We start from the raw sequence: 15,865 nt of genomic DNA, 5'->3' as shown, positions 1-15,865 counted from the left end.
ACAAAATTTGAGCCATTATTTCTCAATGCATGTCATTACCTTGAGGAAAGTACAAATAACCGCAGGAAAGTGTGATGATCCTGGTGAAATCCATCACTTAGTTTAGACTGGATTTGGAACCAGTCTGTAATGTGGTTGAGTGTTGGTATGAAAACCCCCAAGTCTACCTTGTAACATATTCTCAATATATTTTCAATGCATTTCACCTTTTAGAAAGAAAACTAGCTGCAAGCTGTGCAATGCCGAAAGAATTGTCACAACACTCTTACCAAAATCATGTAATTACTTTTAACTTCAAAGCAAAGAGGAGAGTTCAATTTAAAACAAAAACATTTTTGAAATTCATACCTGAAGCCAGAAAAGGATTAGATATATTGGAAGGTTGGATAGGTTTGGATACCAGAGAATCCAGATTCACTAAAGCTGCATTAGGACCCAAAAAGGATTCAGGTGTTTTCCGAGCTGTAGTCTGTTTTGCTGGTGCTGAACTATTGAGTTGAGTGTCAAGGAGATCTGGGCTAATTGAACCACTTGGCCTGGAACTTCCTCCCAACACATCAGTCTCACCTGGAGCAAAATTCAATAAACATTTACCAACATTAAAAACATTTTTAGATAATTCAAAACACAGATACCAAATGTTAATGACAAATGTTTAATATCCACAGGTCTGTATAATCCCATGTTCCGTTTTCTGCACATATCTCCTCTCCTCCTACTGATAACAAGAATAGGGCTCCCCCTATCTTAATCTTCTATCCCACCAGCCCCTACATTCAACAGATTATCCTTTCTAATTTATGGCATTTCCAACACAATGCCACCATCAGGCACATTTTACCCTCTCAACATTCTGAAAGAACCATTTCCTCTGCAAACTCTGGTCTACTCTTCCATTGTAATGACAACAACCTTTCCCCCAATGTCAGCAAAACAAAAGAGCTGGTCATTGACTTCAGGAAAGGGGGTGGTAATACATGCACTTGTCTACATCAATGGTGCCGAGGTCAAGAGGGTTGAGAGCTTAAAGTTCCTAGGAATGAACATCACCAATAGCCTGTCCTGGTCCAACCACGTAGACGCCACGGCCAAGAAAGCTCATCAGTGCCTCTACTTCCTCAGGAGGCTAAAGAAATTTGGAATGTCCCCTTTGACACTCACCAACTTTTATCGATGCACCATAGGAAGTATTCTATCTGGATGCATCATGGCTTGGTATGGCAACTGCTCTGCCCAGAACCGCGAGAAACTGCAGAGAGTTGTAGACACAGCCCAGCACATCACGGAAACCAGCCTCCCCTCCATGGACTCTGATTATGCTGGCTGCTTCACCAAGGCAGCGAGAGGGTATAGACAAAGACCACACCCACCTGGGTCATTCTCTCTTCTCTCCTATCAGGCAGAAGATACAGGAGCCAGAGGGCACATACCACCAGGCTCAAGGACAGCTTCTATCTCACAGTGATAAGATTCTTGAACGGTTCCCTTATACGATGAGATGGACTCTTGACCTCTACCTTGTTTGACCTTGCACTTTGTCTACCTGCAATGCACTTCCCTATAGCTGTGTCACTTTACTCTGTATTTTGTTATTGTTTTTACCCTGTACAACCTCAATGCACTGTGTACTGAAATTAATTTTTACGAACGGTATGCAAGACAAGTTTTTCACTGTACCTCAGTACAAGTGACAATAATAAACTAATACCAATACCATTTCTACCAATATCCACTTCCCCTCTCACGGACCTTCCCATGCAACTGCAGGTGATGCCGCACCTGACTTTTTACCTCCTCCTTCTAGTTGTCTATGGACCCAAACATTCCTTCCTGATGAAGCAGTGATTTATTTGTATCCCTTCCAGTTCAGTAAACTGCATCTGGTGTTCTCTGTGGTCTCAATAAAGTGGGAAGACCCAATGTAAGTTGGGTGACTGCTTTGCAGGATACCTGTGTTCAGTCCGCAACGGTGACCCTGAGCTTCTAACTGCCTGTCAGTTTAATTTTCTATCCCACTTCCACTGACTTCTCCATACTTGGCATCCTACATTGTGCCAACAAAGCTCGACATGGAACAGGACTTCAGTCAAAATATTTCTCTTTCAAACATCACAAACAAAACCATCCAGTCATTTCCACATTGAGGATTGTGGAGTATGCAGTAATCAAACTCCTGTGTTTTATTTTACAAGTGACTACATTTGTACTATGTCAATTGTCATTACAAATCCCCTCACCATTATCTCAAATTAGCCGACTTACTCAGACTCTATACCAAACTTTCCAGAACTGAGGTATTCCTTTTAGCTATTTTAACTCAAAGCATATTCCCCATTATTCTGTACATTCTGCACTTTCAGAAAAAATCACCACAAATGGAAAAGTCTAACAATTTACAAAGACAAAAATATTTGAATGTTCTAAAATGTTTCTTCTGAATTAGATGAGTATTCATGCTTTATTCAAAAGAATTTGGGTTTTGTAAAATTGCTGAGCAAGGGATGTCAGTATCAAGCTTTGTTTTTTTTTCTCTCACCACAAAATCATGCTTAAATAATGGAAGGCCATAATGCCATAGGCTCCAGGTCAAAAAAAAAGTCACAATTCTAATGTTTCCACTAACAACATAACAAAAAGTAGGTGGTATGGCAAGAAGGGAGGAGCGCTTCAAGGAGATGCAGACTAGCTGAGTGAGCAGGAGAGGGAATATAAAAGTAGAAGAGTGACCGCGCGCAAAATGGATAATGCAGTCTCTTTTTTTACTAACGGATATGCATTGAGTAGTAAAAAATGTCTTGCAGTGATTATACAAGGCTTTGATGAGATTGTGCCTGGAGTACTGTGTACAGATTTGGTCTCCTTGCCTAAATAATATAAATTTGCCATACAGAGAGTACAGTGATGATTCACTAGAATATCTCCAAGGATGGCAGGTTTGCTGTAAGAAGATGGATCAAATAACATATGCTTATATTCTCCAGAGTTTAGAAGAATGAGAGAAAATTTCATTGAAACATAGAAAATTCTTACAGGGCTCTACAGGCTGGAAGCAGCGGGGATGTTTCCTTTGGCTTAGCATATAGAAGCAGGGGTTACAGTCTCAGAATAAGGGGTAGATCATTTAGGACTGAGATGAGGAAAGAGTTCTTTACACAGTGTGGTGAATTCTCTACCCCAGAGGGCTGTGGAGGCTTAGTCATTTCTGGATATTAAGGGAATCAAGGGATATAGGGTTTGCGCAGGAAAATGATGTTAGGGTGGAAGATCAGTCATAACTTAGACTTATTTCAAAGGGTCCTTGTAGAGGTCTGGGATGTAGGTGGAGGAATGCTTGCTGATACAAGTGGCTGGGGTATTGCCTTTTCCTGCTGCTAGTTACAATGTTCTTATGCACGCCCTGGGAGCTTACACAGTGATCCATAACACACAGACTGCATTCTGGTTAAGATTAATCTGGGGAACAGGTTTAGTATTTATTCAAGAGAACAAAATGTTTAAATTAGTGAGAAAACTACTTGCATTATTTTCTATAATTGGATTAAAAAAAGCAAAGCAACTGTTGACATTGGGTCTCTGACCTAAAACATTAACCATTTTGCTTTCCACAGATGCTGCTTGACCTGCTAATGTTTCCAACATTTTCATAACAAGTTGGAGAGACATTTTCCTTGAATACCATAATGTCAATTGAACTCTTGCATAATAGAAAAAAAATCTCATACAATAAACATTCTAGAAACTATTAAAATTAGAACCAGCAGGGTTAACTGGGTAACATACTGAACAAATGATCACTTTACTACCTGGCTTTTTTGATGAAGCTCGAAGGTCCTCAAAATCAGCAAAGTCATCTTTCGCAGCACCATTTAACGTGCTGAAGGGATCAAAGGCTGTACTCCCTGTAAAGGGAATTGTAAAGGAAATATAGAAGGTAAGTCACAGTGAATTATGAGGTTTATTTCAAATTATAATTCATTGAAATCAGCTTTATTGTCCCACCGTGTAAATACTTTATTTGTGTTTAGACAATTTAACACATTACCAAGCTCAATTTAGATAAACAACAATCAGTATACAGATAAATACATGCAGGATTGACACAAGCTAAATCCTGTTACATTTTTAAGTGTTCAGGTCACTGTCATTATATTTGCCCAAAAAAACAGTATAAAATTTTGCTGTCAATTGGTAACTTACCAAGTAGAACCAAATCTACTTTGAAGTTTTCTTTAATTTGCAGCCATATTCATATTCCCAGAACATGCCTGCACATGGGTGTGCACGATACTGTCAATATACATAAAACTAGAAAGTTGCAATTTTATTTCCACAGTTTTCAACAGGCTTACCAGAAATAGAATCAGCTGAAGGACCTGGTCCCCAGGGATCAGCTGAAGATGTCACAACAGCAGAGGTGGTCTGTGAAGTCCATGGGTCTATACTTTTAGTAAGCGTTTGTGGGGTAGATGAAGCAGAAGCACCCCAAGGATCAATAGTGGCAGTCGGTTTTGCATCTAGAACCAAATAAGACAAAAATATTTGCATCAGCTGAGAAAATGAATTTAATTTAGTGCATAATTCAGCTAAGAGCAAGATAATTCAGCAGAATTCAAGTCCTTCACCCATTTAACATAAGCTTATATTTGAATTACGTTACCTTTCTTGCAAGTTCCTGGCTAATAGAAGAACCATCATTTAAAATTAAGAATAGTCTTTTTCAAATTCAAGATATGCAGTGTAGTGAACTGTGGCTTATCAAATACTATGCTCCTGACTGAATGTGTTATGCACTACTTAAAGAATAAACTCTGATCACAAAGGAAATTGTCTTTAGTTACACTTGGTGGTTATTCATATTTTAAGTTGTACTCTAATTGTTTAATATTTTATGTAAAATATTCATAATTCTAGTTTCTATTTTATTTGTTAAATGGTAGTTTTCTGATATCACAAACTTGTATTTTGCAATGAAAACCAAAATACTCCCCAATTTGAACTAACCAAATAATTACAGCAAAGTTGGAATTTAATGTTGAAAATTTAAATCATCAAGCAATTTTCAAAGAACGCCTGTAATATATTACATCTATCATATGCAATATTACTTACCAAGTGATTGCCATGGGTCAGAAGCCACCGGACTACCTGCTCCTCCCCAGGGGTCAGGTTTTTCTATTAGAACTGGCCTTACGGATATTTCCCAGAGTCCATTTTTCTTTGATGTTGCAGCTGGCACGGGATCCATGAGGGTAACCATGGATGCCTGTTATTTAATTAGCAAAGTCAGCTGACAGAAATACAGCAAGGAAACAAAGACATGCTCTGGCATAGTCATGCTGATGAACTACATTCACAGTAGTTTTCAGATGTTTAGAATCCCAAATTGGTTCATGTTTTAAAAAAAAGGATGCCATTATGCTATTTTCTTCTACCATCCCATGTTATATAATTGTACTTTTACTTTCAGGACCAGAAAAAAAAAATCATCTTTGATTTATGAAAGGTAAACTGAGCTCTCATCAACTTCTTTCCTATATAATCAAGTATTGGTATTGGTTTATTATTGTCACTTGTACCGAGGTACAGTGAAAAACCTGTCTTGCATACTGATCGTACAGGTCAATTCGTTACACAGTGCAGTTACATTGAGTTAGTACAGAGTGCATTGAGGTAGTACAGGTAAAAACAGTAACAGTACAGAGAGGCAGGGCAGGAAAATTACCCTCAATGAAACTTTCATATTGTGGGGGGAGGAAGGGAGGGGGTGGGTGGGGGCGGCAAATTATGCAAGGAGAGTACAATTGACTCTTTTCAATGGAGAAAAGGTGTTCAGCTTCTCATTTCCACCTCTCATAAGAGGAGAGCAGATACTAAAAAATTAACAGATGTAGACTGAGACAGAAGTGCCCCACTACTCAATGGGGAAAAAAAACAAATCAGTTTTTTGATCTAGCAGCTAGATCAGTTTAAAAAAAATAGTCAGACAACTGGACATTTGAAGTAGATTACTTCCCTCTATTGCTAAGTAATTAAGTTATGTATTCAGTCTCAAAATGAACAACTATTCTAAATGGAATTATTATGTACAGGTTAGGAAGTTATGGGCATGCTACGTTGGCACCGGAAGCGTGGCGACACTTGCGGGCTGCCCCCAGAACACTCTACGCAGAAGATGTATTTCACTGTGTGTTTTGATGTACATGTGACTAATAAAGATATTTTAATCTTATCTTATTATATGTGATTATTGAAATAAGACCGTAAGCCGGTCTTGTTGGAGGGATTCTAAATCTTATTTGCTAGGCCAAACTCCCCAGGATCCATTCCCCAACCCAACAAAGCCACCTTTAAATTTTCCCCTAATTTCAAGACAAACATACCTGCAGACTGTGAATATTGAAATAAACCCATAAAACCAACTAAAAATAATCAATTTCAAAATTAAGAAAATTACTAACATAAAAAGCCTTTAAGCCCAACAAATCCAGGCTCCATACATGACCCACCTTTCAGCATCTAATCCATGAACATATCCTTCTGCTCCTTTCTTGCCATGTTTATCTACCTTCCCTTTCAATGTATTTATGTTAATTACCACAATTACGTATTATGGTGTAAAATTCCACAGTTTTACCACCTTATGTTTAAACAACATTCTATAGAATGCCCTATTCCATTCGGCAATCACTATTACATCTATGGCTTCTGTCTTATTTTCGGGTGTAGGCAGCATTACCCTCACCTTTTTCTTCTTTGGAGCAGTGCTGCCCACTAATACAGCTGAATTTCTGCGACTCTCCTCCAAAGCCATCTGAAGTCGAAGATCATCACCACGACGGAGGCGATCCTCCTGACAAAGACCACAATGCAAAATTGTTTATGTGAAGAACTCCTTTTGTAAAAGATTAGCCCTTTTTTTTCCACAAAGAACTTCAAATAAAAACAAAACAATTTCTAACTAGTGCAGGCGGGGGGAGGGTAGGGCAAGAGAGAGGTGGCATTAAACCAGAGAAACCTGATTAAGAAACCTGTTGTGCACCTAGGGCGGCACAACATGGTGGGCCGAAGGGCCTGTATTGTGCTGTATTGTTCTATGGTATATCCCAGACTTACTTGAGATGCAAGTAACAATCTGTCAAAAAGGCTAAATAATCTTGAACTGTCCATATGTTCATTTATTAATAAAAGCATATTTGAAGATCAATAACATCTGCCTGCTAATATGTTAATCAGATCACTGCACATAAAGCACAGCTATTATTTTATATTCAGCCAGTGCATTTTTTTTGCTTTTAAGTTCAAATTCTTAAGTACATCAAAAAGTTAAATGATACCATGTTTAAAATTTTTACTTGCAATTCAAAACTGCCTTACTGAAATTCAATAATGCAGTTTTACTGCATGTGGCATCATCAACCTCTGAACGTCATAATTAATTTTCATTGTTCTATGATGGACACATGGCTATTACGTCACTCTTCTAAACTACAATGCTAACGTAGTAAATGTGAACAGACGTCTTCTCCCACATTAGATCTAATTCTATCATGTGTAGCGGCCCGGACCCGCAGGACTTGAACCGCCATCGGTGGCCGCGGGTGCATGCGCGGGAGCGCGACATGGACTAACTGCGATGCGGACTAACCACGGGGCGGGCCTTCCAGTGGGAACCGCACGTCACATCCGCCGGAGAGGCTCTTGGTTACTTTAGCAAGCGCGCGCGCTTTATTTGAGTCAGTAAAGTGTGCTCCAGTTCAGCCTCTGTGTTTCTGCATTTTCTTTCCTGCCACGCACGGCGCTCGGCTACATTTGGTGACCCCGACGCTCCCAGATGGCATCTGGAACCCGCGACATGAATCCCAACGACTTGCACAACACAGTCTCGCTCAAGCTCCCGACTTTCTGGGCTGCTCAGCCCCATGTTTGGTTCGAGCAGGCTGAGGCCCAGTTCAGCGTCAGAGGCATTATAGCCGACGCCACGCGGTACTACTACGTGGTCAGCACGCTCGACCAGGACAGGGCAGCGCAGATCATCGACTTCCTGCACCATCCACCTATGGAGGACAGGTACATTAAAATCAAGGCACTCCTCCTCCGCACTTTCGGACTCTCCCACCGCGAACGAGCTGCGCGGCTCCTGCGCATGGACGGCCTGGGCGACCGCAAGCCATCTGAGCTGATGGACGACATGCTGGCGCTCATGGATGGCCATAAACCCTGCCTCCTTTTCGAGCAGCTGTCCCTCGAGCAACTGTCAGAGGACATTCGCCTCCTCCTCGCGGGTGAAGATTTCAGTGACCCACTCAGCCTCACGGCCAGGGCGGACATTTTGTGGCAGAGTAAGCAGCCGGGAGCAGCTTCCATCTGCCTAACCACGACTGCGCAGCCTAAGGTCAAGACCCCACAACCGAAACCGCCAAGACCCACGGGGGACAAAGACGAGGGTTCGGACCAATGGTGTTTTTACCATCAGAGGTGGGGGTCAAATGCGCGCCGCTGCCGTCCACCGTGTGCCTTCCTGGGAAACACCGGGGCCAGCCATCGCTAGTGGCTTCGACGGCTGGCCATCGCGACAGCCTCCTGTTCCTCTGGGACCGACACTCCGGGCGACGTTTCCTGGTGGACACCAGGGCCGAGATCAGCGTCCTTCCCCCCTCAAACATGGACACCCGTACTGCAGCCCCAGGCCCCAACCTCACCGCCGCGAATGGCACCACCGTCTGGATGTACAGCACCACCATCTGGATGTACGGCTGGCGTACCATCCCGCTGCGTTTCGGCCCCAGCTGTTTTACCTGGACCTTCACAGTAGCAGCTGTGTCACGGCCATTACTAGGGGCAGATTTCCTACGGGCCAACTACCTTCTGGTCGACCTGAAAGGCCAGCGTTGGTCCACGCCGAGACTTTCCAAACCTTCCAGCTTGGGGAAGCCCAGTTCCCGGCCCTTCACCTGGACTCTGTCATGCTCTCGGGTGACGAGTTCGCCAGGGTGCTGGCGGATTTCCCCTCCATCATCGCGCCACAGTTCTCCACTACTGGCCCCAAGCATGGCGTACAGCACCACATTCCCACACAAGGACCACCGCTGCACGCCCAGGCCCGTAAGCTGCCACCCGACAAGCTTTGCCTCGCCAAGGAGGAGTTCCGGAAAATGGAAGAGATGGGGATCATCCGCCGCGCAGACAGACCTTGGGCATCGCCACTGCACATGGTGCCCAAGTCCGCAGGAGGTTGGAGGCCCTGCGGGGACTACAGGAGACTTAACAACGCCACAACCGCCGACAGATATCCGGTGCCCCACATCCAGGACTTCACGGCCAACCTCCACAGGGCAACCATCTTTTCAAAATTCGACCTGGTCCAAGGTTATCATCAGATCCCCGTGCACCCCGACGATGTGCCAAGACAGCCCTCATCACCCCTTTCGGGCTGTTTGAATTCCTAAGGATGCCCTTCGGCCTCAAGAACGCTGCTCAGACTTTCTAGAGGCTAATGGACTCGGTTGGGCGAGGGCTGGATTTCGTTTTCATCTACCTAGACGACATCCTGGTGGCCAGCAATTCACGCAAGGAGCACGTGGCACATTTGCGCCAGCTCTGCCAGCGCAATCAAACCCGCGAAGTGCCAGTTCGGGCTGCCAGAAATCGACTTCTTGGGCCACCGGGTCAACCAGCATGGAGCCGCCCCTCTGCCGGACAAAGTTCAGGCCATCCGCCAGTTTCCCAAACCCAGCATGGTCAAGGGCCTGCAAGAGTTCGTGGGGATGGTGAATTTCTACCACTAGTTCGTGCCGGCGGCAATGCACATCATGAAACCCCTGTTCGGTCTGATAGCTGGCAAGGCCAAGGAGGTGGAATGGGACGCGGAATCCATGGAAGCCTTCAAGCAGACCAAAGAGGTGTTGGCGAAGGTAGCCCTCCTGGTACACCCGGGAGTCGATGTACCCACGGTGCTCACAGTCGACGCTTCCGACACGGCGGTCGGCGGAGTCCTGGAGCAGCTCGTCGAGAACCAGTGGCGACCACTCGCCTTTTTCAGCCGACACCTGCGACCGCTGGAGGTGAAGTACAGTGCTTTCGACGGGGAGTTGCTAGCGCTCTACCTAGCCATCCAGCACTTCCGGTATTTCCTCGAAGGACAGGATTTCACCACGTACATGGACCACAAGCCCCTCACCTTCGCCCTCGCAAAGGTATCGGACCCATGGTCGGTTTGGCAGCAGAGGCACCTCTTGTTTATCTCGGAGTTTACCACCGACATCCACCACATCGCGGGGAAGAACAACGTGGTCGCTGACACGCTGTCTCGTCCCCACATCCACTCAGTGACCACCTCAGCCCCAGGGGTCGACTACACGGCGCTGGCGCAGGAACAACAAGCGGACACCGAGATCCTGGCCTATCGCACCGCCATTTCGGGACTCTGGCTGGAGGACATCCCCGTAGGCCCTACGGCGGTTCAGCTCCTGTGCGACACGTCGACTGGCAGACCTCGGCCCTGGTACCAACAGCATAGAGGCGGCGGGTATTCGACACGCTACACGGCCTGGCCCACCCTTCCATCCGAGCATCCATCAAATTGGTCTCAGACAAATTCGTCTGGCACGGTCTGTGCAAGCAGGTTGGACACTGGGCCCAGACCTGCGTACACCACCAGACAGCCGAAGTCCAGCGGCGCGTGAAGGCTCCCCTCCAACAGTTCCAACCGACGCTCGGCAGGTTTCAGCACACGCACGTGGACATCGTCAGCCCCCTGCCTGTCTCCCGGGGCTCCAGGTATATCTTCACCATGGTCGACAGGTTCACCAGATGGCTGGAGGCCGTGTCACTAGCGGACACGTCCACGGAGTCCTGCGCCAGGACGCTCATCACAAACTGGACCGCCAGGTTCGGACTTCCAGCGGACATCACCTCCGACAAAGGGGCACAGTTCACGTCAGGGTTGTGGACAGCACTGGCACAACTCCTGGGCACCAGTTTACACCACACCACGGCGTACCACCCACAGTCCAATGGTTTGGTTGCGCGTTTCCACGGGCACCTCAAGTCAGCCCTGATGGCGCGACTGGGCAGATGAACTTCCCTGGGTTCTACTGGGCATCTGCACGGCCCCCAAGGAGGACCTGGGCACCTCCTCAGCGGATTTGGTTTACGGCACCCCTCTGACGGTACCGGGCGAGTTCGTGCCGGAGCCCCAAGGTCCAGCAGGGATGCCAGAAGTGCTGACGAAGCTGCGGGACAAGGTGGGGAGCCTGGCACCAATTCCAACCTCCAGACATGGCACTACACCGACTTTTGTTCCTAGGGATCTCAGGGACTATGAGTACATTTTCATTCGCAGGGGCATGCACAAGTCCCCTCTGCAGAGGCCGTACGAAGGACCCTTCGAGGTGATCCGGCACAACGGATCTGTGTGTGTCGTGGAGGTGGGGGGCCGCCAAGAGACCGTCACAGTGGACCACCTCAAACTGGCGCATTTGGACAGTGGACAGCCCGTAAAGGTGCCCTCACCGCGCCGGCGGGGCAGGCCACCGAAGGTGGACACACAGACTGGGCATCCCACGCCCCCGATGGGTGGTTCTGGGGGGGGGGGGGGGGGGGAAAAGAGGGTGGTGTAGTGGCCCAGACCCGCAGGACTCGAACTGCCATCAGTGGCCACAGGCACATGCGCGGGAGCGCGACGCAGACTAACTGCGGGGCAGGCCTTCCGGTGGGAACCGCACGTCACGTCCGCCAGAGAGGCTCTCGGTTATTTTAGCAAGCGTGCTTTGTTTGAGTCAGTAAAGTATGCTCCAGCCCAGCCTCCGTGTTTCTGCATTTTCTTTCCTGCCACACACGGCGTTAGACTACACACGTCACATATTTCAGGTTTCCAACACTTATTTCTGCTGCAGTCTACTTTGTTTTATGCAAAAGAATCGATTTTGCTATGACCAGTGCCCCTCAGAAATGTCCTTACTTTCTTCAGAAAATACCATGATGTTCAAACTTAATTAATAGATTTTAACTCAGTCTACAACTTTCACATTATTATGCAGTGCACTTTTTTCTTCTAAACACAAAATGCTCATTAAGTGCTATCTAAAAGTGCATTGCATTTGAAATTTGAAAACAAGTTTCACATATGATGGTAGACTACAAAATTGTACATGGTTTTAGTGTTTGGGTATTAAAATGAGGTGGTTTTGATTAAACATAACACAATGCATAGTTATATTTACTGTGCATTTTTCCCCATCCAAATTTGTAGCGGTTAGGGTAATGCTATTACAGCGTCAGCAACCCGGGTTCAATTCCCGCCACTGTCCGTTTGTACGTTGTCCCAGTGTCTGCGTGGGTTTCCTGCGAGTGCTCAGTTTCTTTCCCACATTCCAAAGATGTACGGGTTAGGAAGTTCTGGGCATGCTATGTTGGTGCCGGAAGCATGGCGACACTTGCGGGCTGCCCCCAGAACACTATGCAAAAGATGCAATTCACTGTGTGTTTTGATGTACATGTGACTAATAAAGACACCTTATCTTATCTTAACACATTAACACCATCCTCCCATTGTGTCAAATATGAACTCAGTTACCAAATTTCAAAGCATTCTAATAGTGGTTGGAATTTGATTAATTTTCAAAGATTTCCAGGAGATATCATGGAATAGGCAGAAAAACATAATTTAAGAAGTTTTGTGTAAAATATAAACATCACTTAATCTGTGGATAGCCAATTACAGTGTGTAACTACATTAGACTTTTGGACTTTATGGTGCAACAAAATTTAACATGGAGGTAAATAAGTGCACCTACTGTAGTAATTGTAGAGTTTCTTTTAAAATGTTTGTAACAATGACTATATTTGTAACATGATCATATTTGGCAAGAGAAAAATGGAGGCATGGGAATTGGGAAGAGAGCAAAAGGTTTTGGCCAATAGGGCCCAAACTGTCTTGGATCTGCTTTTTTTTGAAATTGGTGAATAATTTACTGCTTGAATACCATTGGTATTGTACTCATAACAATCCTAGTGGGCCAAAAACTGAAAGTGTGTTGCTATCAGTGACTCTGCAAAGTTGTTCAGATTGTTAACAGCATATATATTGCAGTCTCTAGTTTAGAAGAATGAGAGGAGATCTCATTGAAACTTTAAAAATTCCTTTAGGGCTTGATACTCTGAATACAGGAAGCTGGTTTCCCTTGGCTGAAGAGTGCAGAAACAGTAGTAGTCTTAGTCATTGTCTTAGAAATAAGGAGTAGGCCATTTAGGAGTGTGATGAGGGGAAATTCCCTTACACACCATGTGGAGAATCTTTGGAATCCTCTACCCCTGTGAGCTGTGGGGGCTGAGTCACTGAATTACAGAGATTGATAGATTTCTGGAGACTAAAGGAATATGGAGAAAGTGCAGGTAAATGGCTTTTGAGGTAGAAGATCAGCCATGATTTAGATGGGCCGAATGGTCTTGCTCCTATTTCTCATATTTTCATGTTCTTATGCATGCTTTGGGAGCTTGCAGCTTGCACAGTAATCAGCAATACAAAGACTGCATTCTGGTCAAGGCTAATATGTAGGACAGGTTTAGTGTCTGTGCAAGACAGCAAAATGTTTAGAATGTCATGAAAACCACTTACGTTACCTTCTTTAATTGAATAAAAAAGGCAAGTTAACTGCTGTTGATGCTCCACAACAACTATTCAATGAAATATGATGCAGATATAATATGGTTATGTGGCAATACATTCAAAACTGAGGTTATTCATGATGCTTGCCATGCTGTTGGTAACAGACCTCTGGTATCCATTAGTTAACCAATAAGGGCTCAATCCTTATCAATTATTACCAATTACTGACTATCTCTAATCAGAAGGGGAAGAAACATATAAGCATCTTTAGCATCAAGATACATCCATGGTGACCCGTCATTCAGGAAAAGTGAACTCTATGTCTGACAACCTAAGCTTATACTTAAATTAGACGTCAGTTTCACCAATGACTGCCTTCCCATGTCATGAATAGAACCTGTAGAACTAGCCAGTCCTTGAAGCCGGGATTCTTTCCACTGAATCCTACAAACCACTGCCAAATTGGGATAGCAGCAGGAAACTTACCAAACATAGGAATGTAGAACAGAGGACAAAAGGATCTGAAATAGAAATTAAGAATCGGAAACAGAGAGAACTGCAGGAAGGAGAAAGGTAGGATTTTAATATCATTTTCTGTTTCTTGGACAAGGTCGCACATGGTGGCTATGCAAGAGTAGGAAAACTGGTCTCTGTGCTTCCGTATTTCATTGATCAAAAGGAAAACAATCAAATTCTTTTGCAAATATGAAAGAACTTCACAAGCTTTATTTTTGTATAAAATAACTGGGAAGCCATTAAATTCATCAACATAAAACTATCTTATAATTACTTTAGTAGACTCTGATATATTTCCTAGTGTCCCAAGCTTTATGGTATTTTGGAGACCTCTTGCAAAAAAAAACAGCCTATTAAGAAATAATAACCTTGTATGTCATGCACAGACATCAACAAGTAATTTCCTATTGGACACAGTATCACATGACCTGGTTGACAACAATAGCATAACCAGGACAACAGAGCAAAGTTAATTAGTGTGAGGTGTACCTGTTCTGCTGCTTCCCTACTCATAGCTAAAGCCAACTGCAGTTGAAGTTCTTCCTCACCACTGGTTTGTGGTCTGGCTTGTTCCAACTCCGAAGAAGCGCGAGGAGAGGTTGCTAAAAAGAAACAAATACATCAATACTAAAGATCAAAAATAAGACAACTTGATTCTATATTGCACTACAGCTAGCAGAAACTGCAGGGGCCAGCAATAGTACTGCATGTCACCAGATAATGGGATACTGTATATGTATAAAAAAATTAAGATAACGTACAACACCCTTGGCTTAATATGTTATCACACTACTTATGAATCATAAATATGATAAAATAAAAACTTTATAAATGTATTCTGCACTGTTGCAAAAAATGTGCAAGTTTCTCAAATCTATTATATTGGAATCAAAAGTACAAAATTTTATTTGCAGTCTCATCCAGTTTTGTCATAATATTGGGCTAAGTTTGTGGAAATTCAAAGTCTGTATCTTGTATACTTTTTAACTCTACTAATTCAGGATGTTCCCAAGTATGTGACTGAACTACTGTCTAATATTTCATTATCAGCCATCCTCCACTGCAAAAGGTTCATCATGTCTGTGGAATGTTATATTAAAACACACATCCTAAAAAAAATCAAGATGTTCTGTCTGGGCACTTTGTAGCCTTCTAGATTCGATACTAAATTCTCCAACTTTAGGTAACTTGTTTCTTCTTTATGTCTGTATCAAAACTGGCCATTTTTTGCCAGTCATCTTTTGGCTCAGTTTTCTTTTTCTATTAGTACAGTCTGGCCTGACAGGCACCTCCCACAGTCTTGATAAGAGGAACACATTACATAGACAAAGCAGCATAATCTGAATCTAAATGCTACATTAAATAATTTGGCCTCACCCAGAGATAGGCTCTTTGTCTATCTGTTCCTCCCGTGACTTTGGTGTACTGAAAACTGATTTGTTTTCTTTCTTTCCTGGTTCTGACTAAGGGTTTGGGACTCGAAACATTAACCATTTCTGTTTCCATGGATGCTGCTTGACCTTGGTAAGTTAAAGCTTGTGGAGAGTGGATAGCAGGAAGCTAAGAAGGTAGATAATGTAACTGAGCAACATAAACATTGATAAGTATTTCAGGTAAAAATTAGTAGTCCCAGCCATGGATAGGATACGAGTTTTTGAAACTTAAGTGAGGTACAAATTAATCATTTTTGGAATAAATTAAAGCCAAATTTCAGAAGCAGAGTTCAACAGACATATATTTCTA

General features: G+C 43.9%; 1 protein-coding gene across 3 annotated transcripts in view; it reads right to left on the bottom strand.

Annotated features, from left to right (window-relative positions):
* epn2 (epsin 2) overlaps positions 1–15,865 on the bottom strand; it is a 50,610-nt gene that overhangs the window by 9,008 nt on the left and 25,737 nt on the right. For all 3 annotated transcript variants that reach the window (XR_007956813.1, XM_052022260.1, XM_052022259.1), the window contains 6 exons: positions 14,612–14,724; positions 6,743–6,850; positions 5,110–5,263; positions 4,350–4,514; positions 3,804–3,899; positions 349–567 (listed from right to left, as the gene is read on the bottom strand). Coding sequence is in view for 2 of the 3 variants with exons in the window: in XM_052022260.1 (XP_051878220.1) it covers positions 349–567; positions 3,804–3,899; positions 4,350–4,514; positions 5,110–5,263; positions 6,743–6,850; positions 14,612–14,724 (855 nt within the window). In the remaining variant the exon portion in view is untranslated. The remainder of the gene's footprint in view (positions 1–348; positions 568–3,803; positions 3,900–4,349; positions 4,515–5,109; positions 5,264–6,742; positions 6,851–14,611; positions 14,725–15,865) is intronic.

Source organism: Pristis pectinata, chromosome 8 (genome assembly GCF_009764475.1).
Source record: "Pristis pectinata isolate sPriPec2 chromosome 8, sPriPec2.1.pri, whole genome shotgun sequence".
Classification (NCBI taxonomy): domain Eukaryota; kingdom Metazoa; phylum Chordata; class Chondrichthyes; order Rhinopristiformes; family Pristidae; genus Pristis; species Pristis pectinata.
The sequence above is the reverse complement of the archived record's forward strand: the minus strand, read 5'-3'. Positions and strand labels throughout refer to the sequence as shown.